Genomic DNA, 27,253 nt, shown 5'->3' with positions numbered 1-27,253 from the left:
GGAGACTGCAGGAAGACAAGAGAGGGGAAAGTAGGTATGGTGCAAGGGCTTGAAACACTGGAGGCTGCAGGCAGACAGGAGAGGAAAAAGTAGGTATAGCAAAAGGACTTGAAACATTGGAGGCTGCAGGCAGACAGGAGAGATGAAAGTAGGTATGGTGCAAGGACTTGAAACAGCTTGAAACACTGGAGACTGCAGGAAGACAAGAGAGGGGAAAGTAGGTATGGTGCAAGAGCTTTAAACACTGGAGGCTGCAGGCAGACAGGACGCACTAAAAATCCAAGACAATTCAGGAAGTGGCTGGCCAAGAGCAGGTAGTGCTGCACAGCAAAAGAAACAGAACCAAGATGCTTAATACCAAGACACAGAGGTGTGTTTTAGTGGGCCTTATATAGTAAAACCCGGCATGGAGCACAGCAGAGGCCAGCAGCCATAGGGAAAGGTAATGAAGTCCTGCTGAGCCGAGGCAGTTCTGTAACACATTCATGATTTGGAAAGATTCCTTGATTAAAAGACAATAACAAAGTATCCCCTTGTTCAGACCTCCAACTATTAGTTGTAATCTGTGAGAAACCTTACGGTAAGTTTTGAATTTCCCTGTAGCATCCCCAGAGGGGAAGGTAGAACTTACACAGTGCAAATTCATATCTATAGTTAGTTCATGTGATGTAGGACAGAATAGGGGCTCCAGAGTGAGAGAAACTTTTTGTCTCCATTTCACAGCCAGTACAAGAGATGAAAATCCTGATCAGACAACCCCCTTCTTTTATAGCATGCATGAAAATGTGTTTTCCAAATTGATGAACTACATAGACTCCTATTGAATGTCAATTCCCCAAAGATACAAGATTCATAATAAGCCATTAAATGCTGCTAAAATCAATAAGTGCATTGACCAGTCAAATGAAAAAATATATATTTTCAAAATTCTTAAAGGGAATCACCTACAGTACAGACCAAAAGTTTGGACACACCTTCTCATTTAAAGATTTTTCTGTATTTTCATGACTATGAAAATTGTAAATTCACACTGAAGGCATCAAAACTATGAATTAACACATGTGGAATTATATACTTAACAAAAAAAGTGCGAAACAACTGAAAATATGTCTTATATTCTAGGTTCTTCAAAGTAGCCACCTTTTGCTTTGATGACTGCTTTGCACACTCTTAGCATTCTCTTGATGAGCTTCAAGAGGTAGTCACCGGGAATGGTTTTCACTTCACAGCTGTGCCCTGTCAGGTTTAATAAGTGGGATTTCTTGCCTTATAAATGGGGTTGGGACCATCAGTTGTGTTGTGCAGAAGTCTGGTGGATACACAGCTGATAGTCCTACTGAATAGACTGTTAGAATTTGTATTATGGCAAGAAAAAAGCAGCCAAGTAAAGAAAAACGAATGGCCATCATTACTTTAAGAAATGAAGGTCAGTCAGTCCGAAAAATTGGGAAAATTTTGAAAGTGTCCCCAAGTGCAGTTGCAAAAACCATCAAGCGCTACAGAGAAACTGGCTCACATGAGGACCGCCCCAGGAAAGGAAGACCAAGAGTCACCTCTGCTTCTGAGGAGAAGTTTATCCCAGTCACCAGCCTCAGAAATCACAGGTTAACAGCAGCTCAGATTAGAGAACAGGTCAATGCCACACAGAGTTCTAGCATCAGACACATCTCTACAACAACTGTTAAGAGGAGACTTTGTGCAGCAGGCCTTCATGGTAAAATAGCTGCTAGGAAACCACTGCTAAGAACAGGCAACAAGCAGAAGAGACATGTTTGGACTAAAGAACACAAGGAATGGACATTAGACCAGTGGAAATCTGTGTGATGAGTCCAAATTTAAGATCTTTGGTTCCAACCACCGCGTCTTTGTGCGACGCAGAAATGATGAACGGATGGACTCTACATGCCTGGTTCACACTGTGAAGCATGGAGGAGGAGGTGTGATGGTGGGGGGGGGGCTCACTGGTGACACTGTTGGGGATTTATTAAAAATTGAAGACATACTGAACCAGCATGGCTACCACAGCATCTTGCAGCGGCATGCTATTCCATCCGGTTTGCGTTAAGTTGGACCATCATTTATTTTTCAACAGGACAATGACCCCAAACACACCTCCAGGCTGTGTAAGGGCTATTTGACCAAGAAGGAGAGTGATGGGGTGCTACGCCAGATGACCTGGCCTCCACAGTCACCAGACCTGAACCCAATCAAGATGGTTTGGGGTGAGCTGGACCACAGAGTGAAGGCAAAAGGGCCAACAAGTGCGAAGCATCTCTGGGAACTCCTTCAAGATTGTTGGAAGACCGGGAATGGGAATGATGACTACCTCCTGAAGCTCATCAAAAGAATGCCAAGAGTGTGCAAAGCAGTCATCAAAGCAAAAGGTGGCTACTTTGAAGAACGTAGAATATAAGACATAATTTCAGTTGTTTCACACTTTGTTGTTAAGTATATAATTACACATGTGTTAATTTATAGTTTTGATGCCTTCAGTGTGAATGTACAATTTTCATAGTCATGAAAATACAGAAAAATCTTTAAATGAGGTGTGTCCAAACGTTTGATCTGTGCTGTGTATATATCTTATTTTTATAACTTTTAGCAAACGAGGTTCTTACATGGTGAACCAATTCTAATTTTAAAGATTCAGTAGCACATGACACATCACGTAATCCCAGCTATAATTATTCTGATTAGTAACAAACATGTTATAGAAATAAAAAAAATTAAAAAAGAAGTGAAAAAAGGCAAACTCGGGGGAAAAAAAAGACAAAACAAACGAAAAACATTGTTTTGTGTCAATTAATATGATGTGTTACATTTAACCGACACTGAAACAACAAACATCTCCCTTCAAGGAAGAAGTTCATTATGCCAAGATTGCTTGTTGGAGGACCTTGAGCACTTTCTTACCACGGGCCAAATGTACAATAAGGTCAGATACAATGCAGGAATCTTCCCTGGTGACCTGTCAAACATATTGAATTCAGAAAGGCAAACGTGTTAATTCATAGTTTTGATGCCTTCAGTGTGAATTTACAATTTAATTTTCATAGTCATGAAAATACAGAAAAATCTTTAAATGAGAAGGTGTGTTAGGAGTCGAGTCTCCTCTGCTGCACAGGGGGAATCTCGATCCGTCTCCGCTGCGGTCTCCCATTCTTCTCCAGCCGCAGTGGAGTCTGCTCAGCGGGGACATCGATCCCAGCGTCTCGCTCAGTCTGACTCTGTGCGAAGAGTTACTGCTGCTTTTCCTGCTTCTGCCATTGAAGCCAGTGCTGGGCAGCGGCGAGTGGACGTTTCTGGATCTAAGTCCTTATTTGCACACACTGAGCATGCCCAGGGCAAGATCTCCTGTTGGAGATCGAGGGTCACATGCTCAGGTACTGCAGCACATCCCATTGGTCCTTTTGGCAGGTCCTGAAAGGGCAAAACTTCTGTAGCTGTTTCCTGTGCTGCAGCTATATAAACTGCGCATGACCGCACGGCCATGCGCTAGTATTGTCTTGTAAATATGTGTGTGTGTTGTGAGTGAAAGTCGCTCTTTAAATAACCCTCCCTATTGAATGTCTGTTCGCGGAAGGTGTATGTTTGCTATCTAGCGCCCGACTTATCCAACAGCACGTAACACACATTACAGCTACCAGTTGCTGTGTCCGCCTGTACGGCGCCGTGCGCTTGCTCTGCGCTTTCCTGACCCAAGCCTGGGTGGTTAGTGGCGTCCGTCTGTGCGGCACCGCACGTAACTCTTGTGCCTTTGTATTATTATATAGTTTCCTTACACACCCAGTTGCGGTGTTGTGCCAGCAAGTGTCTAATCGGACTTCAATCCTAGTTGGGGTTGAGTTCACTGACTTATTGCTCGCGCTCTATGTGCGGTACCGCGGTCCTGTGACGCAACAGGATCGCTTTCTTCATGCAGGGTGCAGTTAACCCGTGCGTGTATACTTGTAGTACCGCCATATAGTCCGTCTTACTAGCAGCAGGGTTTTTACCTGCACGGTGGACCTCGGACTGCGAACGCACCTAGTTCCATTTCATCTTGTACTTGGTGCGTTCCGCCAGTCCTAACAAGGTGTGTGCAAACTTTTGGTCTGTGCTGTATGTTCCTGGGGTTTTATTCTTATGTTAGAAAATGAAAAGGTTGGTCCCATGACTGTTTAGGAAGAGCCACATGTCTTCCTGATTGCTGGGGCACAGGCTCTTCTGTATGATTGATTACTCAGACCAAAGGGATTATTGCACTGCTGGTCCAAACTGTACACTGTAAACTGAATCTGGCCTGGAGCAGGAGCTAACAGTGCACTCCCGAGATCCCGGACAGCTTTAATAAAGCTCTATTAGAAATAACTAATACACTCTCAGCATGTTATTTATCATGCTTACTCATATAGCACCATCATATTACGTAGCGCTTTAGAGATATTATCGTCGCTGTCCCCATTGGGGCTCACAATCTACATTTCCTATCAGCGTGTCTTTGCAGTGTGGTAGGGAGTCAGACAACCCAGGCAAACACGAAGAGAACGTACAAACTACATGCTTGATGTTGTCATGTGGGATATGACCCCAGGACCTCAGCACTGCAAAGCAACAGTGCTAACCACTGCGCCACCATGCTACACAACATCTGTGTCTGGTCCTTTAGGCCATGAGCTGTAAAACAGATCTACGAGGAATCACTGAGCCATATGATGTCCTATAGCTTTTATGCACTGCTCCTCTGCCGGAGGGGGCAAAATCCCCTCTAGATCTACCAAGCATGACTACCGCAATCAATTCGGACTGATGGGAGATGAGAACCCCAGAAATATTGTACGTTCCCGTTAACTATAGTTCTCCTAAAAATATTGAAAATTTTTTCATAGTTGATAATTCATCACCACGAAAAAAATAAAAAAGACAGAAAAAGAAAATCTGTTATAAATGTATCTAAATGTGTTTTGCGGAGATTGAGCCTCTTTAGTGATGTATCTCCTCCGTGCCGCAATGCAGAAAATGGCTGTTATAAATAATTATGACGGCAATCCTAATACTCATTTAGAATTACTACATGACATTTATGCCATACTGTCGAGGCCATCAACTGTCCTAGTCCTCTTCTCAGTAATCGCTGTGACAGCTCTGCCAACACCAGGGGGTTCTCCTAAAAACCGGAGCAGCCGCCCATCAATCTTTGATCTATGCTAGGAATCAGCGTGGTACCGTATTAATGCTTGTTGCTGCAATCCACCTCAGACTATTTGTACAGAAAAAAATACATTGTGCATTTGCCAAAAATAATTAAACAGTATATGCATTACATCTGCCATCCGATACAGCAATAACACGTCAAGTTTCTTTCTGTTCGGCTATTCCGATGCAACTGGCGGAATTCCATAGCGGTCCCATCTCCCGTCATGTCGCAGGTATCACGGGGACGCCGACAACCTTTTTGCCCTACTCCTTAGTTGCAAATAACTTTTTTTTTCTTTTCTTTGCAGCTTCAAGCTCATTTACCTCTAATTATCCTGAAAATTTTGCCCAAAAAAAAAAAAAGACCTGAGCTTATATAACAAGGTAATGTCAACAATGAAAAACTGCATGATAAAATCCTATCCAAAAGTGAAAAATGCTAATTTTGTCTCATTTAGCAGCTGGATACAGAAATGCTCATTAGTTTTAAGAGGGTTAATCTTTTTAACTTTTGCATATTGATATGCCAATTATGCCTAATTGTACAAGAGGCATCCGTCAAGGTAATAGTGCAGAAACACATGAAAGTTATTAAGTATATCCCAACATGTAATAAAGTAGGTGTTAATTGGTAGCTGAGTTCTGCAGGCTATTGAGGTGGATAATTCATTGCGAAATGGATCACTTGTAATTTCTCGACATAATTCCTTTTTGCAGCCTCACGCTGTGATGTTTTCATGCTTGTCAAAAAAACAACGGCAGCCGGGTGCCTTTTGTTAAACACAGGCAATAAAATATGTTTGGCTTCATTAAATATACTTAACTTTTCAACTTTTTCTAAGGTATTTGTCCCGGTCAACTATTGCTGTCAATAAAAGAGTAACACCTACATAGAAAATGGCAATGAACAATGGCGGACTCGAAATCCGAGCAGCCAATTAAAATGTAACAATGCATTCTTGAACGACAACCAGCATAAAATGGAAATTTGGGCAAATTTTTTCTATATTCAGAAACTGTTGTGTTTGAAGAAGTTGTTCAATAGTGAAAATTATTTTAAAATTGGACCCTTGGTGGTTCTGTAAAAAAAAAAAAAACATATCCAGACCCCCAACACTTCTCAGAACCGTCCAGAAATTCCAGGATTGTCTGTAAAAATAGAGTAATTTGTTGCTCTGCCCGTAAAAATTTATACGTGATTTTTTTTTTATGCAGAAGAAACTTTCCTAGATTATCTCGATCAGTTTACAAATGTCTTAATATCAGAAATTTGGGGATGCAGAATTGTATCCCTTAATCATTTTGTTATGGTTTTCCAATGTGTCTGTAAAAAGTATAGTCTGTCCCTGATTTTTTGATAAGCGGCACAGAAAAATTAAAAAGTCGAGTTGGGTATCCTGTTCGGTACTGGTGCTAGAAGTTTCTCTTATTTTGGCCGCACTGGATACATTTCTTTCTGAACTGGAAGGGGAAGCTAGACCCAGTCTCTTCCAGCTCAGATGTAATGTAACGGTCATCGAATGCTCCCCTTCAGAAGAAGATGGCAAGAAAGCGTGGTAGGGTCGCTGGCAGTAAGGCCATCCATGTGCTGTCTATTTTTTTCTTGGACAGCACACTGACCCATAGTGTTTCATAGTTCCATACATACATCACTTTTAAAAATGGATCCATGTTTCTGGTCTGTGAGACTCAGAGCAGGTCCTATTCTCATCCGTTTCACGGGTCCGACTTGGCCATTAAAGTCTATGGGGATCTATGAGACACGGATGAAACTAGGGAGACAGGCTTTGTAATTGAATATTCCATCCATGCTTCATTAAATTTTTACTGATACATTGTTAAAGGGGTTGTCCAGGCTTGGAGTTACAGTCTACTCGTCAGTAATTCTATGTGACCGAATTCACACAGTGCACGCTCTCAGGATTCACCGATGCCGGGTGGTCATGTGACTGCAAGAAAGCAATTTGTATACTTCCCGCCACATTCTGACCAGATGTGTCCGCCCTCGCTCAATTCACTTGTATTGAGTGAGGCTGTGCACGTCTGGTTGGCAAATGACCACATGTATGCGTGTCGTATACTTGTGGTCACACACCTGCCATTCCCAGCACTGGAGAATGCTCATAGCGCATGCTTCGAGAACATCCCCTTTAAGATTCAATGTATAAAAAGTTCAGCTAGTCTATTTGCTTCAGTGAAAAAAAGTAATTAAAAAAATTGGTGCAAGTAGGAAGCAACTAAGATGCAACCAAAAAGACATCTGTGCAAAAATTGTCCATTTCTCATGGACTTATAATACTTCCATGGATGTGTGAATGCAGCTTACACCGAGGAAGTTGTGTCATCATCCTTGGGAGACTGGGAAGTTGTTCCTTAACACGTCTTGTCTGACTTTCACTTATTGGAGTCCATGTACTGTCACTGGCAGTCTCTTTGCTGAGCCACATGGGATCACTACAACCTGGTACTACATATGGCTTCAGCCACACACTGTGGACACTTCCTGCTATCAGCTCCATTATGTCACCTCTGCCTTGGTTTTGGTACATCAGAGCCATCCAGGGGTAACAGGTAACATTAATGCCATAAACTATATACAGTGGGGCAAAAAAGTATTTAGTCAGTCAGCAATAGTGCAAGTTCCACCACTTAAAAAGATGAGAGGCGTCTGTAATTTACATCATAGGTAGACCTCAACTATGGGAGACAAACTGAGAAAAAAAATCCAGAAAATCACATTGTCTGTTTTTTTTATCATTTTATTTGCATATTATGGTGGAAAATAAGTATTTGGTCAGAAACAAAATTTCATCTCAATACTTTGTAATATATCCTTTGTTGGCAATGACAGAGGTCAAACGTTTTCTGTAAGTCTTCACAAGGTTGCCACACACTGTTGTTGGTATGTTGGCCCATTCCTCCATGCAGATCTCCTCTAGAGCAGTGATGTTTTTGGCTTTTCGCTTGGCAACACGGACTTTTAACTCCCTCCAAAGGTTTTCTATAGGGTTGAGATCTGGAGACTGGCTAGGCCACTCCAGGACCTTGAAATGCTTCTTACGAAGCCACTCCTTCGTTGCCCTGGCGGTGTGCTTTGGATCATTGTCATGTTGAAAGACCCAGCCACGTTTCATCTTCAATGCCCTTGCTGATGGAAGGAGGTTTGCACTCAAAATCTCACGATGCATGGCCCCATTCATTCTTTCATGTGCCCGGATCAGTCGTCCTGGCCCCTTTGCAGAGAAACAGCCCCAAAGCATGATGTTTCCACCACCATGCTTTACAGTAGGTATGGTGTTTGATGGATGCAACTCAGTATTCTTTTTCCTCCAAACACGACAAGTTGTGTTTCTACCAAACAGTTCCAGTTTGGTTTCATCAGACCATAGGACATTCTCCCAAAACTCCTCTGGATCATCCAAATGCTCTCTAGCAAACTTCAGACGGGCCCGGACATGTACTGGCTTAAGCAGTGGGACACGTCTGGCACTGCAGGATCTGAGTCCATGGTGGCGTAGTGTGTTACTTATGGTAGGCCTTGTTACATTGGTCCCAGCTCTCTGCAGTTCATTCACTAGGTCCCCCCGCGTGGTTCTGGGATTTTTGCTCACCGTTCTTGTGATCATTCTGACCCCACGGGGTGGGATTTTGCGTGGAGCCCCAGATCGAGGGAGATTATCAGTGGTCTTGTATGTCTTCCATTTTCTAATTATTGCTCCCACTGTTGATTTCTTCACTCCAAGCTGGTTGGCTATTGCAGATTCAGTCTTCCCAGCCTGGTGCAGGGCTACAATTTTGTTTCTGGTGTCCTTTGACAGCTCTTTGGTCTTCACCATAGTGGAGTTTGGAGTCAGACTGTTTGAGGGTGTGCACAGGTGTCTTTTTTATACTGATAACAAGTTTAAACAGGTGCCATTACTACAGGTAATGAGTGGAGGAAAGAGGAGACTCTTAAAGAAGAAGTTACAGGTCTGTGAGAGCCAGAAATCTTGATTGTTTGTTTCTGACCAAATACTTATTTTCCACCATAATATGCAAAAAAAATGATAAAAAAACAGACAATGTGATTTTCTGGATTTTTTTTTCTCAGTATGTCTCCCATAGTTGAGGTCTACCTATGATGTAAATTACAGATGCCTCTCATCTTTTTAAGTGGTGGAACTTGCACTATTGCTGACTGACTAAATACTTTTTTGCCCCACTGTACATAGGATAATGTAAGAGCAGTGATAACGGCGGAAAATAGCGGACTTATTCGCATTGGCAAAACATATTGTGATAAGGCTTAGGCTGGTTTCACACTTGCATTTCAAAACGCATGCGTTTAAAAAAAAACGCATGGTGAAAAAACACATGTAAACGCGTGCAAACGCTGTGTTTTTTTGACGCATGCGTTTTTGCATGTGGTGAAAAAAACGCGACGTTTTGACGCGTTTACATGCGTTTTTTCATGCGTTTGTCTTTTTTAAACGCATGCTGAGAAATGTGTGACAGCTGCCAATCATCAAAATAAAGTAAAAAACCCACTATAAACAGAAATAGTTAGGGTTAGGGTTAGGGTTAGGGTTAGGGGTAGGGTTAGGGGCAGGGATCATAACCCTAACCCTAAAGGGATCATAACCCTAACCCTAACCCTAAGCCTAAATGGATCCTAACCCTAACCCTGAAGATTCTTTGCTAAGTCCGAAATCTCACAATGGGGTTCTGCAACTTGTTGACCTATAGAGAAAACCAGGAGTCCTTGATTTTAGTTAAACATGTACAGTCACTAAAAGTAGACCTGAGCATGGTCAGTACAGCTGGGGGACAAGCACTAGACACCTGTCTCTTCTGGCTGGACTAAGATATGCAGTCCTGTCCAATAATGTCAAGATCCAAGAAGTCACTGTTGGGGACCTTATTTGGTGCACCTTGTAAAACATGTATTTTTTTTTTTGCACAAACTCAACATATGGGCATACTGTATATCAGTAACAATGTTTGCTCTTACCGGCTTTGTGGCTTCTGTGGGATCAATAAGGACCATAGATTTGCTCTGGCTCAGTCGTTCATGTTGTAAATTGGCACTTTTGATCCTCATCTGTACAGCACCCGCATTTCGTACAGTTGGTGGCTTCTCTTGTGGGGATTGCGGTGGTTCCTTCAGATTAAAAAAAACAGATATAATAATAGCAATGATATAATATCACTCTTGAAAACGGATAGCAAAGAGGTTGAATGAGTGCGGTAAAAGCACGAAAAGAGCAGTTTCCTCACTTCAGAAGAAGCCATAATTTGCATTTAGACTCCTTCTTCCAGTTGGACCTCAAAAAACAGAATTCGTTGCCACCGAGAGCTACAACCAAGAATGTAAATAAACCGGTGTCCTGTTCTACACTGAAACAGCGGCCTATAGATGTGTAACTGGCTTGGCGCAAATCTGGAGTCAGAATAAAGGTTTTTTTTTATGGGTGAGATGTTTCTAGAACTGGAGACATAGCTTTCATTCTTCTAGATGGAAGCGTTACCTATAAGATTCAATAAATCTGCTGTATCTTTACAAGGAGAGTCAGTACCTCTCGAACATGCCCCTTAAGGTTTTCCAATATCCTTCCTAACACATCAGCACATCCTTTTATTTTAATACAATCTTCTATGTGCTGCAAAGTTTTATTGTTCATCTCTAATGCACATCTAGGGCCTTTCACACCACTATGTTGATATTCTTAAAAAAATGTATAACTGCTATCCATATCCTCATGTCATGGCCAGCAAGTAATACTACATTGTCTGGCTGATTGCAACTTCCCCAAATTGGCTCCTTTTGATGAGATTGATTATCCTGTATATTTCACTTTCGACAGTGGAAGGTGAGAGGTGCCGCTTAATGGTTTGGTGTTGGTCGGACACTTGACGGGTCTCATGCATGGTCCTATTAAGTAGTATAAGAAACATGCACCCTAACGGCCAGGCACACGGTAGACACCAGACCACATCAGTAAACCTATAAAGAGGGCACCGAGGGTAAATGCTCCGCCATCATAAATATCATAAAGACCCAAAAAAAAAGGAATGGACACCAGAGCTAAAAAGTAACAATTTTATTGAAAGACCATTAAAAAATTACATAAATACTGTAAATAGAAATCAGAATAAAAAAGATGCAATGAAAAAACGGAAAGGCGACACTAGTGCCACACACGGACGTTATACTAAGCCAAAGAGCAAGAAAGTATCCATAATACTCCTACCACGGGTGTATCTATATATACACAGAAATAACGTTTCAGCAATAATGAAAGTAGTGTAACATGCATATAAACAGTAATAGCACATAGACAACCGGGCAGTATGGAACCAGTAGTAAGAAAACACTTGCTCTCAGATAATAAACGGATGCAGGGAGATGCTAAATATATATAAGAATACAGCTAAAGTGCCTAGTGCAGATACAATATGGCAGGGTACCCCATATAACTATGCTGCCCTCAGTGCATGGGCACAACTATTAAGAAAACGCGAGGAAGCAGCATTGTGCGAAACGCGCGTCGGGGCCTCCCTTTCCACACACGGCCGCAGGTTGGTACTTTTTTTGTGCCTCTTACTATTACTTAGAAAGCATTAGCATGGCTCTTACCCACCTATGTATATGGGATCTTCCCTTAATAGTTGTGCCCATGCACGCACTGAGGGCAGCATAGTTAGTATAACGTCCGTGTGTGGCACTAGTGTCGCCTTTCCGTTTTTTCATTGCATCTTTTTTATTCTGATTTCTATTTACAGTATTTATGTAATTTTTTAATGGTCTTTCAATAAAATTGTTACTTTTTAGCTCTGGTGTCCATTCCTTTTTTTTTGGGGTCTTTACCAGACCACATCAGTAGCGCCTTAGACCACGGATGAGGAAGTGAGAAGTCTGGAATAATAACCCTTCAGATCTATATAAACTGCAAACCAAAACTAGCGTAAATGAATGCAGATGTAACAGAGCTAAGGAATTGTTTCTTTTTTAAAACATGGTAAATTGTAAAAACGTTTTATCTTTTATTTGTAACCACAGAAAACATATTGTGATATAAGTTACACAGGTCTGTTACATTTGTGCATGTATAAACCTATGGGATGGAATCATTATATCTGTCCTCCGACAGTGGATGACGGTGACAGAGGCTTCATATTGTTGTATTGCACCGCGCTCATCAACCTTCATTTGGACTCATTTTTGCGGTTCAGGTGGAGATGCCTTTATGTCGGCCTCACTGCTTGCAGAGTTTCACTCTTTGTCACGATACTTTTGCCACCACAAATACGTTTATATCTGTCTCACTAGATAAATCGTTTCACTTTCAGTCATTAAACCGTTCAGGTCTCCTGTTCGTCGTGTTCTCACTCTTATTACAGACCCCGTATAACGGTGACCTGACCCTTTGGTGAACGTTCTATTGTTGCTTCATTGCGCCATCATTTGTAGCAAAGGTAATAGGTGAATAATCTCGGTACTTTACAGCACAGATTAAATATTTTAGTGTCGTATTGGCAAAAACTGTATCAGCCATGCTGAATGATGAGGATGTAGTGGAAATAATGCAAATACTTTATGACTATGGTGCGTGATGCCGATCTGAGAATGCTGCAACTGGCACTGATATGGGGTACTGGTCTGGCACTGCAAGAGAGACAGTTATGGGGTACTGGTCTAGCACTGCAGAGAGACATTTACGAATTACTGGTCTAACACTGTAAAGGAGACAGTTATGGGGTACTGGTCTGGCACTGTAGAAAGACTGTTATGGGGTACTGGTCTGACGCTGTAAAGGAGACAGTTATGGGGTACTGGTCTGACGCTGTAAAGGAGACAGTTATGGGGTACTGGTCTGGCACTGCAGAGAGACAGTTATGGGGTACTGGTCTGACGCTGTAAAGGAGACAGTTATGGGGTACTGGTCTGGCACTGCAGAGAGACAGTTATGGGGTACTGGTCTGGCACTGTAGAGAGACTGTTATGGGGTACTGGTCTGACGCTGTAAAGGAGACAGTTATGGGGTACTGGTCTGACGCTGTAAAGGAGACAGTTATGGGGTACTGGTCTGGCACTGCAGAGAGACAGTTATGGGGTACTGGTCTGACGCTGTAAAGGAGACAGTTATGGGGTACTGGTCTGGCACTGCAGAGAGACAGTTATGGGGTACTGGTCTGGCACAGTAAAGGAGACAGTTATGGGGTACTGGTCTGGCACTGTAAAGGAGACAGTTATGGCGTACTGGTCTGACGCTGTAAAGGAGACAGTTATGGGGTACTGGTCTGACGCTGTAAAGGAGACAGTTATGGGGTACTGGTCTGGCACTGTAAAGGAGACAGTTATGGGGTACTGGTATGGCACTGTAAAACACACAGTTATGGGGTACTGGTCTGGCGCTGTAAAGGAAACAGTTATGGGGTACTGGTCTGACGCCGTAAAGGAGACAGTTATGAGGTACTGGTCTGGTGCCGTAAAGGAGACAATTATGGGGTACTGGTCTGACACCGTAAAGGAGACAGTTATGGGGTACTGGTCTGGCACTGTAAAGGAGACAGTTATGGGGTACTGGTCTGGCACTGTAAAGGAGACAGTTATGGGGTACTGGTCTGACGCCGTAAAGGAGACAGTTATGGGGTACTGGTCTGGCGCCGTAAAGGAGACAGTTATGGGGTACTGGTCTGACGCAGTAAAGGAGACAGTTATGGGGTACTGGTCTGGCACTGTAAAGGAGACAGTTATGGGGTACTGGTCTGACGCCGTAAAGGAGACAGTTATGGGGTACTGGTCTGACGCCGTAAAGGAGACAGTTATGGGATACTGGTCTGGCACCGTAAAGGAGACAGTTATGGGGTACTGGTCTGACGCCGTAAAGGAGACAGTTATGGGGTACTGGTCTGGCACTGTAAAGGAGACAGTTATGGGCTACTGGTCTGACGCCGTAAAGGAGACAGTTATGGGGTACTGGTCTGGCGCCGTAAAGGAGACAGTTATGGGGTACTGGTCTGACGCCGTAAAGGAGACAGTTATGGGGTACTGGTCTGGCACCGTAAAGGAGACAGTTATGGGGTACTGGTCTGACGCCGTAAAGGAGACAGTTATGGGGTACTGGTCTGGCACTGTAAAGGAGACAGTTATGGGGTACTGGTCTGACGCCGTAAAGGAGACACTTATGGGGTACTGGTCTGGCACCGTAAAGGAGACAGTTATGGGGTACTGGTCTGACGCCGTAAAGGAGACACTTATGGGGTACTGGTCTGGCACTGTAAAACACACAGTTATGGGGTACTGGTCTGGTGCCGTAAAGGAGACAGTTATGAGGTACTGGTCTGGCGTCGTAAAGGAGACAGTTATGGGGTACTGGTCTGACGCCGTAAAGGAGACAGTTATGGGGTACTGGTCTGGCACTGTAAAGGAGACAGTTATGGGGTACTGGTCTGGCACTGTAAAGGAGACAGTTATGGGGTACTGGTCTGACGCCGTAAAGGAGACACTTATGGGGTACTGGTCTGGCACTGTAAAACACACAGTTATGGGGTACTGGTCTGGTGCCGTAAAGGAGACAGTTATGGGATACTGGTCTGGCACTGTAAAACACACAGTTATGGGGTACTGGTCTGGCACTGTAAAGCAGGCTGTTTTGGGCTATTGGTCTGGCACTATAGAATAAACAGTTATGGGGTGTTACGGCACTGTAAATGAGATGATGGTTGGGATTGTTGTGTAGTAGTGCGGTTGGCAGTCTCCTTGCTATACTGATTGGGGGGTGAGTATTAGTGCCGCATTACTGTATATTCATAGGTTTTGAGTTCCTATGCTCATTTTACAGTAATGGACTATAGTGATTTCTCCAGCGTTGGATGGCACCTCACTCCTTGACAATCGTGTATATTGCTCTCCCAGAATGGTGTATTCAACTGCAATATTATGCTGCACAATTTATGCATTCCTTAAAAGGTTATTCCCAAAATAACTAGTTATCCCTTTATCTACAGGACAGGGGATAACCTGCTGATCACAGGAACCATCAGCAATCCCAATATTGGGGCACTGGAACTACAACAATGTAGCAATACCAGAAAAAATGCTGTGACAAGTGATCAAAATGTCACATCTATCCCAAAATGGTATCAATAAAAAAACAGTCTCACCCCGCAAAAAATAACCCGTCACACAACTCTATTGAACAAAAAATAAAAATGGACTTGTTTGGTATTGCCGCAATCGTAATGATAAGCAGAATCATATTTTGAGGTAATTTTTACACCATAAAACCAATTCCTCCAAAACCATGTCAGAATTGTTTTTTTTTTTTCACAATTTTTCCACACTTGGAATTTTTTTCCTGGTTTCCAGCACATTATGTGGTAAAGTGAATGGAATCATTCAAAAAGAAAAGTTGAGTCGCCCACAAGGCAGTGGGGTACTCGGTACCGGGTCTGGTCGCAAGGGTGATGTCACGGTAGCTGCGACCCGGTCCGTGGCCCTGGGCCTCAACGTTAAAGGGGAAAATGTCCAAAGTTTGTTGTGATGCCACCTGTGGAGTTCAGTCAGTAGTTGGACCGACGCTGCATTAAAGGGGTCCCCTGGGGGGTGTAGCAGCAGCACAGATGTTACACTTCCCACAGGTGAAGCGGGGTCCCCAGGGGTCCTATGGTGTAGGGCGTGGATGGTATAGCCAGTAAATAAATGGAGGAGACAAGCTGTAAGTCTTTAACTGGTTTGCTATGGGTGACAGGCCACAGTCCAGGGCTCTGGCAACAGGTGAATTAGGAGTCCAGGCAGTCCAGAGACAAGCGGAATCCCCTTGGCTGGTCAGGTAGAAGCCTTCCACTCTGCACTAGCTGTAACTGAGGTCCCTGCTGCCACTAAGTGTTCCCAGCAAAGTCCTACTTCGTTCCCCTGTCCTGGGACAAGTACCTGTATGGTAAGCAGCTTGAGCCCTGCTTACTGGGATCTTTTCACAGAGACTCCAGGCTCCAAGGTGCTGCTGTACTGCAGGTGAATATGGGCAAAGTCCATGTAATCCCATGCCCTCCTGTTCTCTTCTGTGTCTTCATACTCCACAAAAGCCTCGGGCTCCCTTTACCCGGATTCTGTGCACTGACTCCGTGGAGGCTTTCTCGTAGCCTTCTGGAGTCCTGTATCTCCACTGTGCTCTGTCCCTGTCTGTCCTCGCTCACAGACTTTTTGAACAGACTGAACTGCACTCACTGGTCTCCTGGGACCAACTGTCTCCTTGGACCAACTGTCTGACTCCTCCTCCAAACCAGGATCTTTATTCAGGGAAGCTGCCCTAAAACAGGGTTTTGAGCTCCCCCTCCTGGCCTGGATTTGGAAGGTGTTGTGTGTGTGATAACCTGCCAAAGAAAATCCCACTTATCTCCAGGCATAGCACTACCCTCCCCGAGAGGAAGGCAGCACTACTGTGGTACCCGAACTCATGGGGTGCCACAAAATTGTCCCACAAAAATCAAGCCCTAATTTGTCTATGTGGACAGGAAAATAGTTGAAAGAGTTATGGCTTTGGCAAAAGGGGAAGAAAAAACGAAAGCACAAAAAGAAAATTGTCCCTATCGTGAAGCAGTTAATGGCACCATCACTGGTACTTTTAAGCACCACTCCAGCAGTTTTTATTTTTCACCATTGGAATGGTGCTTTAAATGTAAGTCCCCAGTGATGTAATCAACCTTCAGCATCTTCACTGTGTTTCAAGGCCGCTCCGTGTTAGAGCAAGACCAGAACGAGGCTCTCATAGATTTACATTGATTAGTGACCTACACGAAGCTCTATGAAACACCGGAGCAGCCGACAGGTCACAAACTGCCGGAAACCAAAGCGGCAGCAAAAACAGATGAAAATGCCAGAAGGTGAGTTCCGGACACGGGGCAGGGGACTTGGATTTTATGCACCACGCCGGCAAATGAATAAAAAAAAACCTGCTGGAGTGCTGCTTCAATAGGGGATCTTTGGTTGGTTTAGTAGTGGGCAATTAGAAAATTGGGAAGAAAAATATATGCCAACTTACTAAAAACCTTAGATGCCACAATGTCCCGGATTTACAGTGGCACTGATCAGAGAACCTTTTTAATGGGATGTTTCATCTGGTTAATGTCTTCTTTAAAGAAAACCTGTAGTTAGGATTTTGATAAATAAACTACAGGCATTGTCAGGTTGATGTTGCTGATTAAAATGATACCTGGACTGAAGAAATCTGTCTTGTGGTTCTTGTGTAATTAGTGTTAGATGTTTTCAGTTAATGATATGCCCGTGTTCCGGGGTGGGACTGTAGGCAGAGTCTTATCATGATGCTCTAGGCCAGAGAAACCGTGGAGAAATCCTCTTATATCGTCCATAAATAAAGTATACTGTTTAGCCAAACTTTTTACTAGAACTATGTAAGGGCACTGTGGTTGGCCCTATAATGAGGGCACTGTGTCAATCAATGTCATGGTCCTCAATTGCAACTGAAATGGGCATTGGAAAGAACCATCTGAGCCATGATGGACCCTCCTTGTAGAGGTTGCCTGAGATGAGAACATACTTGCCAACTTTTTGGGATGTTTGTCCATGAGAAATGCTGAATGCAGCACTTGATGCACAAGAAATCTCCTGGAAGTGTTTCCATCCAGGAGGATTCGAGAGCAATGCTTGTGCGGTGCCAAGGAGATTTGTCATCTCTTCCAGGAGTCAGGTATTGCTCTTCCAGATGTTCTACAAGAGTTGGCGATGAAAAATTAGAAACCAAGAGTTTCTCCATGGTAAATGATTGGGGTTCATAGACTCACAGGAACAAGCTCCTAAATGATACCATAATGAAGGACAGGAGCAAAGCGATAAAGTGTGGAGAAGCACCAGAAGCACCTGGATCCTGGAGCATGAGAAAGGACAAAGCCAAGTGAGGAGACACCAAAACTATAAATAAAATGTGGTACATGGGGCCTCGTTGAAGACTTTGCATTTTGCAAATACAATAAGTTGCATTACTCAATAGCAGCCAATGGCTAAACAGAAAGCAAAGCAACTACCGGTCATTCATTGTAGACCCTCTTGCCAGTTTTTAAATGCACCGTTTGTCATATTTTGTTTTCTCTTGTAACCCATTAGGCCGGCTTCACACTCAGCGTATGAAAATACGGTCCGTATATTACGGCCGTAATACGCTGAAATGTCCCGAAAATAGTGGTCCGTAGCTCCTCCGTAGGCAGGGTGTGTCAGCGTTTTTTGCGCATGGCATCCTCCGTATGTAATCCGTATGGCATCCGTACTGCGTGGTTTTCTCGCAGGCTTGCAAAACCAACATACCGCTATAGAAGTGATCCATGTGTCTCAAACAGAAAAAAAAACATATATATACTGTCTATATATATATATATATATATATATATATATATGTCAGTAGACACATATATGTATATATATTACTATTTTTTCCAGCGCTATACAGCTTGAAAGCCGGTAATTCAATTACCGGCTTTTTCTTTCTCCTTCCTAAAACCCGACATGATTTGAGACATGGTTTACATACAGTAAACCATGTCTTCTCTCCTTTTTTTTTGCAGATTCCACACTACTAATGTCAGTAGTGTGTATCTGCAAAATTTGGCCGTTCTAGCTCTTAAAATAAAGGGTTAAATGGCGGAAAAAATTGGCGTGGGCTTCCGCGCAATTTTCTCCGCCAGAGTAGTAAAGCCAGTGACTGAGGGCAGATATTAATAGCCTGGAGAGGGTCCATGGTTATTGGCCCCCCCCTGGCTAAAAATATCTGCCCCCAGCCACCCCAGAACAGGCACATCTGGAAGATGCGCCTATTCTGGCACTTGGCCACTCTCTTCCCATTCCCGTGTAGCAGTGGGATATGGGGTAATGAAGGGTTAATGCCACCTTGCTATTGTAAGGTGACATTAAGCCTAATTAATAATGGAGAGGCGTCAATTATGACACCTATCCATTATTAATCCAATTGTAGTAAAGGGTTAAATAAAACACAAACACATTTTTTTAAATTATTTTAATGAAATAAAAACAATGGTTGTTGGAGTATTTTATTCTACGCCCAATCCAGTCACTGAAGACCCTCGTTCTGTGAAAGAAAAAATATAATAAACCAACAATATACTTACCCTCCGCAGATCTTTAACGTCCAACGATGTAAATCCTTCTGAAGGGGTTAAAACATTTTGCAGCAAGGAGCTTTGCTAATGCAATGCTACTCCTCGCTGCAAAACCCCGGGGAATGAGGCTAAATATAGATCAATGAGCTATATTTAGCTTCATTTGCGGTGAGGCGCCCTCTGCTGGATGTTCATAGATCGTGGGAACTTTCCTAGAAAGCCTGGGAGCTTCCAGATGTGCCTTTTCTGGGGTGGCTGGGGGCAGGTGTTTTTAGCCAGGGGGGGGCCAATAACCATGGACCCTCTCCAGGCTATTAATATCTGCCCTCAGTCACTGGCTTTACTACTCTGGCGGAGAAAATTGCGCGGGAGCCCACGCCATTTTTTTCCGCCATTTAACCCTTTATTTTAAGAGCTAGAACGGCCAAATTTTGCAGATACACACTACTGACATTAGTAGTGTGGAATCTGCAAAAAAAATGGAGAGAAGACATGGTTTACTGTATGTAAACCATGTCTCAAATCATGTCGGGTTTTAGGAAGGAGAAAGAAAAAGCCGGTAATTGAATTACCGGCTTTCAAGCTGTATAGCGCTGGAATAAATATTAATATATATACATATATGTGTCTCACTGACATATATATATATATATATATATATATATATATATATATATATACCTATTCTATGTGTAGACATTTATTCTACCTATTGGACTGGAAGCTGTCAGTGTGATTTTACTGTACACCGCACTGAATTACCGGCTTTTCTCTCTAACAGCGCTGCGTATTTCTCGCAAGTCACACTGCTTGTCCGTGTGTAATCCGTATTTTTCACGCTTCCATAGACTTTCATTGGCGTATTTCTTGCGCAGTACGGTGACAAACGCAGCATGCTGCGATTTTGTACGGCCGTAGAAGCCAGTATAATACTGATCAGTAAAATACGGCAGATAGGAGCAGGGGCATAGAGAATAATTGTGCCGTATTTTTTGCGAGTTTTACGGACGTAGTTTCTGCGCTCTTACGTCCGTAAAACTCGCAAGTGTGAAGCCGGCCTAAGTATTACCATATATCATAATGTAGAAAAGTTTGCAGAAGGTTTTTATATAAGAAAATCAGCCCCCAGACTCACCCTTTTAAAAAAAAAAATCTGGGGTCTCTGCATGGAACAAGCTCTCAGCTCGTCTGTGCTCATACAAAATCCAAAATACCCTGCTGAACATACCGTACTTCCTTACATGCGTGAGTAAACTTTGTTAATTTCCTTCCTGAATTATTCATAATAAGTGTCATTCTTCCTTGTAGCATTCAGAGTGTGGTACAAAAAAGCATCACCGAGGGTCACTGAGCCCAGATGCCGAACGGTTCACCAGCCCATAATGCTGCGGTGCCATCTGCAGTCATGCCAACTATTATATGTAAATACTATTTTCATGTTGATATATTAGTAGTAAATTACATCTGAAGACTTTTTATTTATTGTTTTTTTATGACATAAGGGTCAATGTTTCTTAGTTGTAGCAATTATACTCTGCTAGGAACGCAGGTCCCTGAATTTCATAGACATCATATTGATTTTAATAAGAACGGTGTAATACTTTATTTGTCCTCTAGTGGCGCTGCATACAAAAGTCACCTGTGGCTGATGAGATCTTCCTGCCGATCACTGAGGAGCCCAATAATTGTATTTTATGATGACAACATTATTGTTGGGAAACCCTTCCAATAAAACAGTGTTGTGCAAAACAGAGAACCTGATTAATATAAAATGAAAAAAGCCTTTCAAATTTTATTTTTCATTACTAAATTGTTGAGTTTTCATTTGACCTCTAAATCCACTGTATAAAAGTAATCTATTAATTTCCTATAAAGGATGTAAAATCCTTAAAGGGATTTTGCCACATGCAAAGTTATATTTTAATTAACATTTTAATGACTAGATCTTTGAATAATAATAAGCTCCACGATTGGATGTGTTTTAAAAAAATGTTCCTGTGCTGAGATAATCTTATTAATGTGGCCCTGCTGTGTGATGGCCGTGTCTGACCCTGCAGTGATATGGTCTGATCATACCACAGCTCCAGGGTAGGGGAGGATGAAAAAGAGAGAATACCGATAGCGCAGGATTGAGCTGATTCTTTCTTTGGGGTAAAACATGGCTTAATAACAGGCAGTGAGATGTTTTGCCTCACACAATGATTCCGCTGTGATCCCGTGCTGTAATATCTGTATATTCTTTTGCATCCTCCCCCGCCCAGGAGATATGGTATGTTCAGACCATGTCCCTTCATGATCAGTCACGGCCATTACACAGTACACAGCAGGGGCGAATTGATAAGATTATCTCAGCACAGGAACATTTTTTTTTTTATCACATCCAATTGTGGAAGTTATTATTATTCTAAGATCCATTGATTAAAATGTATTTTATTCATGGAACAACCCCTTTAACCCCTTCACGACCTTGGGGTTTTCTGTTTTTGTGTTTCTGTTTTTTGCTCCGTTTCTTCCCAGATCTAGAACTTTTTTTATTTTTCTGTCAATATGGCCATGTGAGGGCTTCTTTTTTTTTTGTGGGACGAGTTGTACTTTTAGTGTACACCATTGGTTATACCAAATCATGTACTGGAAAATGGAAAAAAAATCAAAGTGTGCTGAATTTGCAAAAAAAAAATGCAATTCCACAGTTGTTGTTTTTTTCTTTTACCATGTTCACTAAATGCTAAAACTGACCTACCATTATGATTCTCCAGGTCATTACAAGTTCTCAGATACCAAACATGTATTAGGCTCATTTTTTTTATTTAGGCAATTAAAAAACAATCCATAGTTTGCTAAGAAAAAAAAAGTGGCACAATTTTCCAGAGACCCGGAGCATCTTCATTTTTTGACATCTGGGCCTGGCTGAGGGCTGTTATTGCATTTTATTGCAATGTTGCGGTGAACAAAAAACGTAATTCTGGCACTTTGATTTTTTTTCTCGTTATGTTGTTTACTGATCGGATTACCGTAGTTATTTTTATATTTTGATAGATTGGGCATTTCTGAATGCGGCAACACCAAATATGTGTTTTTTGGGGGGGGTTTTGGAATGAGGCGAAAGTGGATAAATTTAAACTTTTATATATTTTTTTAAATATTTTTTAAAACTTTTTTTTTCTACTTTTTTTTTACATGCCTCAATAGTCACCGTAGGAGACTTGAAGCTGAATTCTTCTGCTCTCTCGTCTTACACATACAAGGCTGCCACCTCGCCATTGCCACGGTCAGCGTATGATGATGATGTCCGAGTGATGTGCGTTGTCTCACTCGCACCCATAGGCTTATATAGAGTCGGCCGAGTGTCTGTGACCATCGCAGCATGCTGCGATTGTCTCGGACCGAGGAAAACGGCCAACAAAATATCGGCTGCTAGGAGCTGCCCCATAGTGTAACATTGGTCCAAGCGCAATGCGATTAAATCGCATTGCACTCGTCCGTTTTAGTCGCCGGTGTGACCTCGGCCTTAGCAGCAAAAATACTCGTCTGCTATGAACGCCGGCCACTGGGCAGTGCTCATAGAAGAACGGCAATGACAACCACAGGGGTCTCCTGCAGACTGCTGGTTGTCATGCCAACCCATCCCGATCATGTAACATGGGCGCCCATGGGCAGGATTAGTGATGCGATTCTGACGTGGCCATGTTAAGTGCCGCTGTTGGAGATTGACAGCGCATTTAACATGCTAACAGCAGTGGGTGAATCGCGACTCCACCCCCGGATGTTAGGGGCATGTCACCTGATGAAATAGGAAAACATGCAGGATGAGCGCCGGAGCCTGCATGGAGTGCAGGAACACGACCTATGACGTGTATATACATCATAGGTCGTGAAGGGCTTAAATACCATCTCTACACTCATCGGACTATATGGAGGCTTTATCTTTTTGCACTACCTTATAAAGTGAGTAGAAACATGTTTGCTTCTCTGCATTTTCAGAAGAATCTATAATGATGGTGAATTATGGAGATCTAATTTGCGTTTTTTTTGTGTTTGAAGTATTCTTTAATAGGAACCTGATAGGTGATTCATGCTGCCATAACCATGGGCGGCATGAACTGCAACCTGGTTACACGAGTGCAGCCAGATCTATTCCTCTCTGAAATGATCCAGCTTTTCGGAGAATATATACCTTGAAGATCCGGCTGGAAAACACAGCTGGAGAAGAGACAAGTCCATCTCTGCCCCCACTAGACTCTTCCCAGCACCACTCCAGGTGATTGAGAGGTCTCTCCTTACCCCGTACAAAGAGGGAGTTGTCAATAATCTCTATCAGAATTGGGGTACCACCAATCCTAACAATGAAGGAGGTTCTGGTGTCCTGGTGAATGGGCCTTGTTTCACCTCCCTGTGAACATCAGGTGGAGAGTATATGTGCAACTCCAGCCCCTTCTACTCAAGAATTAGTGGTGGTCCCAAAGGTTGATCCCCCGCTGATCATATTCGTGATGACATTTCCAAGTCATATGTCATCACTTACTGGGATGGGAAAACCCCATATTAGCATCCAACTGAACTTGAAGTTGCAAAAAGTGTTGCATTTTTATGTTAATCTCGCCTAGGTCCACCAAATTTTAGAAAAATGCCTTTGACGGTACAAAGCACAACCAACAAAATTATCATAATTTATCATAATTTATTCCACAAAAAGTCATCTACCTTACAAAAGAAATGTATGCCAATCTTAAAAGTCAATATCGAGTCTTCAACTAACCTTGTCATATACTTAGGATAAGAGTCAAACCGCCCCTACGAGGCGCATCTTTACTCCAGAACACAGTTTTGATGAATCAGGAGCCTTAATGTTTGCTTGTACTTAGTATGAACTATCAAGATGTTATTATATTGGCACCAATAGGAAGCTCTTCTTCTCTACTTTGCTATTCCTTATAGCATCTAATTACCTTCATGTCAGTCTTCGGTGGGATTGACCTTGGAGGCTTCCAGGATCTTTCCTTGCTAATTGTATTAACATAAAACTTCCTTCCAGATATGTCTTCATATACTTCCCACTGGTCCAGGATCTGGACAGGGGAACCCATGGGACTTGGAGGCTCCAGGATGATAGCTTTCAGCTTTTGTTAAAACTTTTAGGTAGTCTGTGAATGCTGGAAAACAAACATGGAAGGTTAGATTATACGTCTGGAGCAAGCATGAAGTTAACCAAAGCTCCATAAAAGTGATATCCTACAATTACAACTCTACGTGATAGGTGCTGTCTGAGTACCTAATCACTGGAGGCCACAACACTGGGACCTCCTCTGAGCTTGAAAACCAGGGTTTTGGATTTCCCATTTGAATTGATCACAGGTTGCGCACGTGCGCTGCAACTGCGCTCCGTGACTGTGGGACTGATGAGGAAAGCTGAGCTTTGGACTCGGCTTTCTCTGACAGTCCCATAGACAAAGAATGATGCAGAGGTCTTCTTAGACCCAAGAAGAACTTTCATAATAGTTTTATGATTATTCATGATTCTCATTTATGAGACTTTTATAGCTGTTTGCATAGGTTAGCATTAACCAGGGGGGACATACTATTGGTGCAGCACAAGAGATAACCGGTAAGGGGGCCACATCAACCTCTAAAGCAGCTTCTGTCACAGACAGATAAAGCGGTGCATTATGATGAACTAGTGGATGGTAAAGGGCCCATATACTGTTCTTGCACAGGCACCCACATTGCACTGTGTCCGCCCATGGAATTAACATTTGTGCTCTGGACCAGTTGTTTAATGAGTTATGGTCTAATGCACAGCACTAGGTCGAAAGGAGCAAGGATCACATCAGGTGCAGACACAGACAGAAAAGGGCCCCTGTGCAAGAACAATATATGGGCACTCTGCAGCCCAATAGCTCATCATAATGAACAACTCCATTTAATTTGGAGATGGAATTTGTCCCTCTTTTCTTCTTGGGCTACTGTGCAGCTGTCCAGGATGCATCAATGGTATGTCCACCCCTGGATCACACCCCTGTACTAAATACTAGTCTAGATAGCAATTTATTAAAGGGGTATTGTCACAGGTTTGTCAGATGTTGCAGACAGTCGCTCTGCATCTGGCTGCAGATGGTCTCTGCGATCGGCTTTGCAGAGGTCTTAATCCTTCTGACTCTTGGACCCAGTGGCAACCTCCTTCCGGCTCTAATTGACACAACTTGACTTGGGTGTTTATAGACTCCCAGTCTGCTTCTGGGAATTTCCAGTGATATTCACATTTCTCCCAGGGGGAAGGCTTGGAGCTATAGCAGTTGGCTATCTTCCTCTCTGGTGCTGATGGAGGATGTCTGGTGTTACCTCTCTGAGTCTGCTCAAGATAATTGTTCCCCTTGTTTGTCTACCCTCTCTGTCTTTAGTTGTAGTGGGGACTGACTAGTGTATACCCTGTCCCCTCCCTAACCAGTGCCAATCGCTTTGGTTAGGGACAATGTAGAAAACGGTTAAAGGAGCGCAAAAAACACAAGGACACTGTAGTAATTTCTTAAGCCCACAACACGTTTCGATGGTAAACCGTCTTCATCATCCATTGGAGGTATACGTCTGGAGCTGCATTGGACCGCTCATTAATTTAATTTACCTCTTTCACCGCTTTGCTGGAGCTCCCCAGGGACCGCTACGTTCACTGACTTGTAATTGCTAGGGTTAGGCAGAGATCAGATTCCTGCTCAGCGATAGGTGCAGAACCTATATAGGGATGTTTAGGGCAAATAGGATGATTTTAGATCTGCCTAGGGGTCTCCACTTCCCACTTCTCTAGTGTTTGGACTCCTCCCTCCCTCTTCCCCTCATGTTGCACTTAGTCTTCCCACACTGTGCCTGACAGGTATTCCTATAACTGAAAATTGTATAAGATAGTAGAGAACTTATTGACTTTTGTTAGTCCAATAATAGGGATCTGGATCCTGAGAAAAGTTGGTCATGCTCCACCTCAGCTCAACTCATTGTCTATGGGATGGTCAAATAAGCTGAGCGCTGTACTCAGTTCTACCAACAATCCATAAGCAACAAATGTTGTAGAATTTTAGCAAATGCAACTTCACTCCATTCAAGATGGAGCTCTGCCTATGGGTGATCTCAGGATGCAAAGTCCCATTCTTAGAGCCGCCGGTGGTCAAAGCGATAGTAAGTTATTCCCTTCTCTTATGCATAGGGAATAAATTCAAAACTTGTAATTAAAGAGTTATCACCCAGATTTAAAGTGCAAAATATTGATTGTAATTTCCACTTTCCAATAGCTAAAATCTTCAGAGCAGAATTACTGTCGAGAATGAAGCAACGGAGCTCCAAATAACTCACACAGGAAGTGTGCACATATGGAATGTTACATAATATCCATCGCCTACATAAAGTAAGCATCGTAGCATGATCTGTCAGATGCAGAAGAGCTGTGCGTGTATTGTGACATGACACAGCTAGGCGGGCTTTGACACGGCATGATCTGTCATTTTACATAGGACTGCAAGTAAATCTAATATCCTTGTCACCTAAATTCAGTGAGACTGCATTATATAAAAGTTCTTAATACAATGCAGAGAAATAGAATGGTTTAGTTTGTTGTGAACTATTCATTTTATGAAATGACTCAGCATGTAGATTTATCGGCAGTCCTATGTAAAATATCACACATTTCATTACGACAACAAAAGGAGATAAGCCAAATGAGAAAAAAAAACTCCATGGCTAACCCGCCGCACCTGCACAAGTTTGCAGAGAATGGCATATCCTGCACCATATATATATATAATGCCATAACTTTATACTATGCGCTACTGTGTATCCACTTACCCTCGGAAGCTGATCGACCTATCTTTCCAACGTCGTGAAAAATGAGTGGTTTTTGTGTGACAGAGGAAATCACTCTCATCACATGTAGAAAACAATCAAGAGGAATATCTAACTGTTACTGGTTGTAGCGAAGGCTCTACTGTAC

At 42.8% G+C, this 27,253-nt stretch overlaps 1 protein-coding gene across 1 annotated transcript in view; it reads right to left on the bottom strand.

Annotated features, from left to right (window-relative positions):
- The window catches only part of ARHGAP15 (Rho GTPase activating protein 15), a 696,217-nt gene extending 668,964 nt beyond the window's left edge, over positions 1-27,253 (bottom strand). Inside the window, exons 1-3 of the mRNA XM_069732881.1 lie at positions 27,109-27,253; positions 24,231-24,434; positions 10,166-10,315 (exon numbers count right to left, since the gene is read on the bottom strand). Coding sequence (XP_069588982.1) covers positions 10,166-10,315; positions 24,231-24,368 — 288 coding nt within the window. The 5' untranslated portion in view covers positions 24,369-24,434; positions 27,109-27,253. The remainder of the gene's footprint in view (positions 1-10,165; positions 10,316-24,230; positions 24,435-27,108) is intronic.

This window comes from Ranitomeya imitator, chromosome 7 (assembly GCF_032444005.1).
Source record: "Ranitomeya imitator isolate aRanImi1 chromosome 7, aRanImi1.pri, whole genome shotgun sequence".
In the NCBI taxonomy this organism is placed as follows: domain Eukaryota; kingdom Metazoa; phylum Chordata; class Amphibia; order Anura; family Dendrobatidae; genus Ranitomeya; species Ranitomeya imitator.
This window is presented reverse-complemented; position numbering and strand designations above follow the sequence as displayed.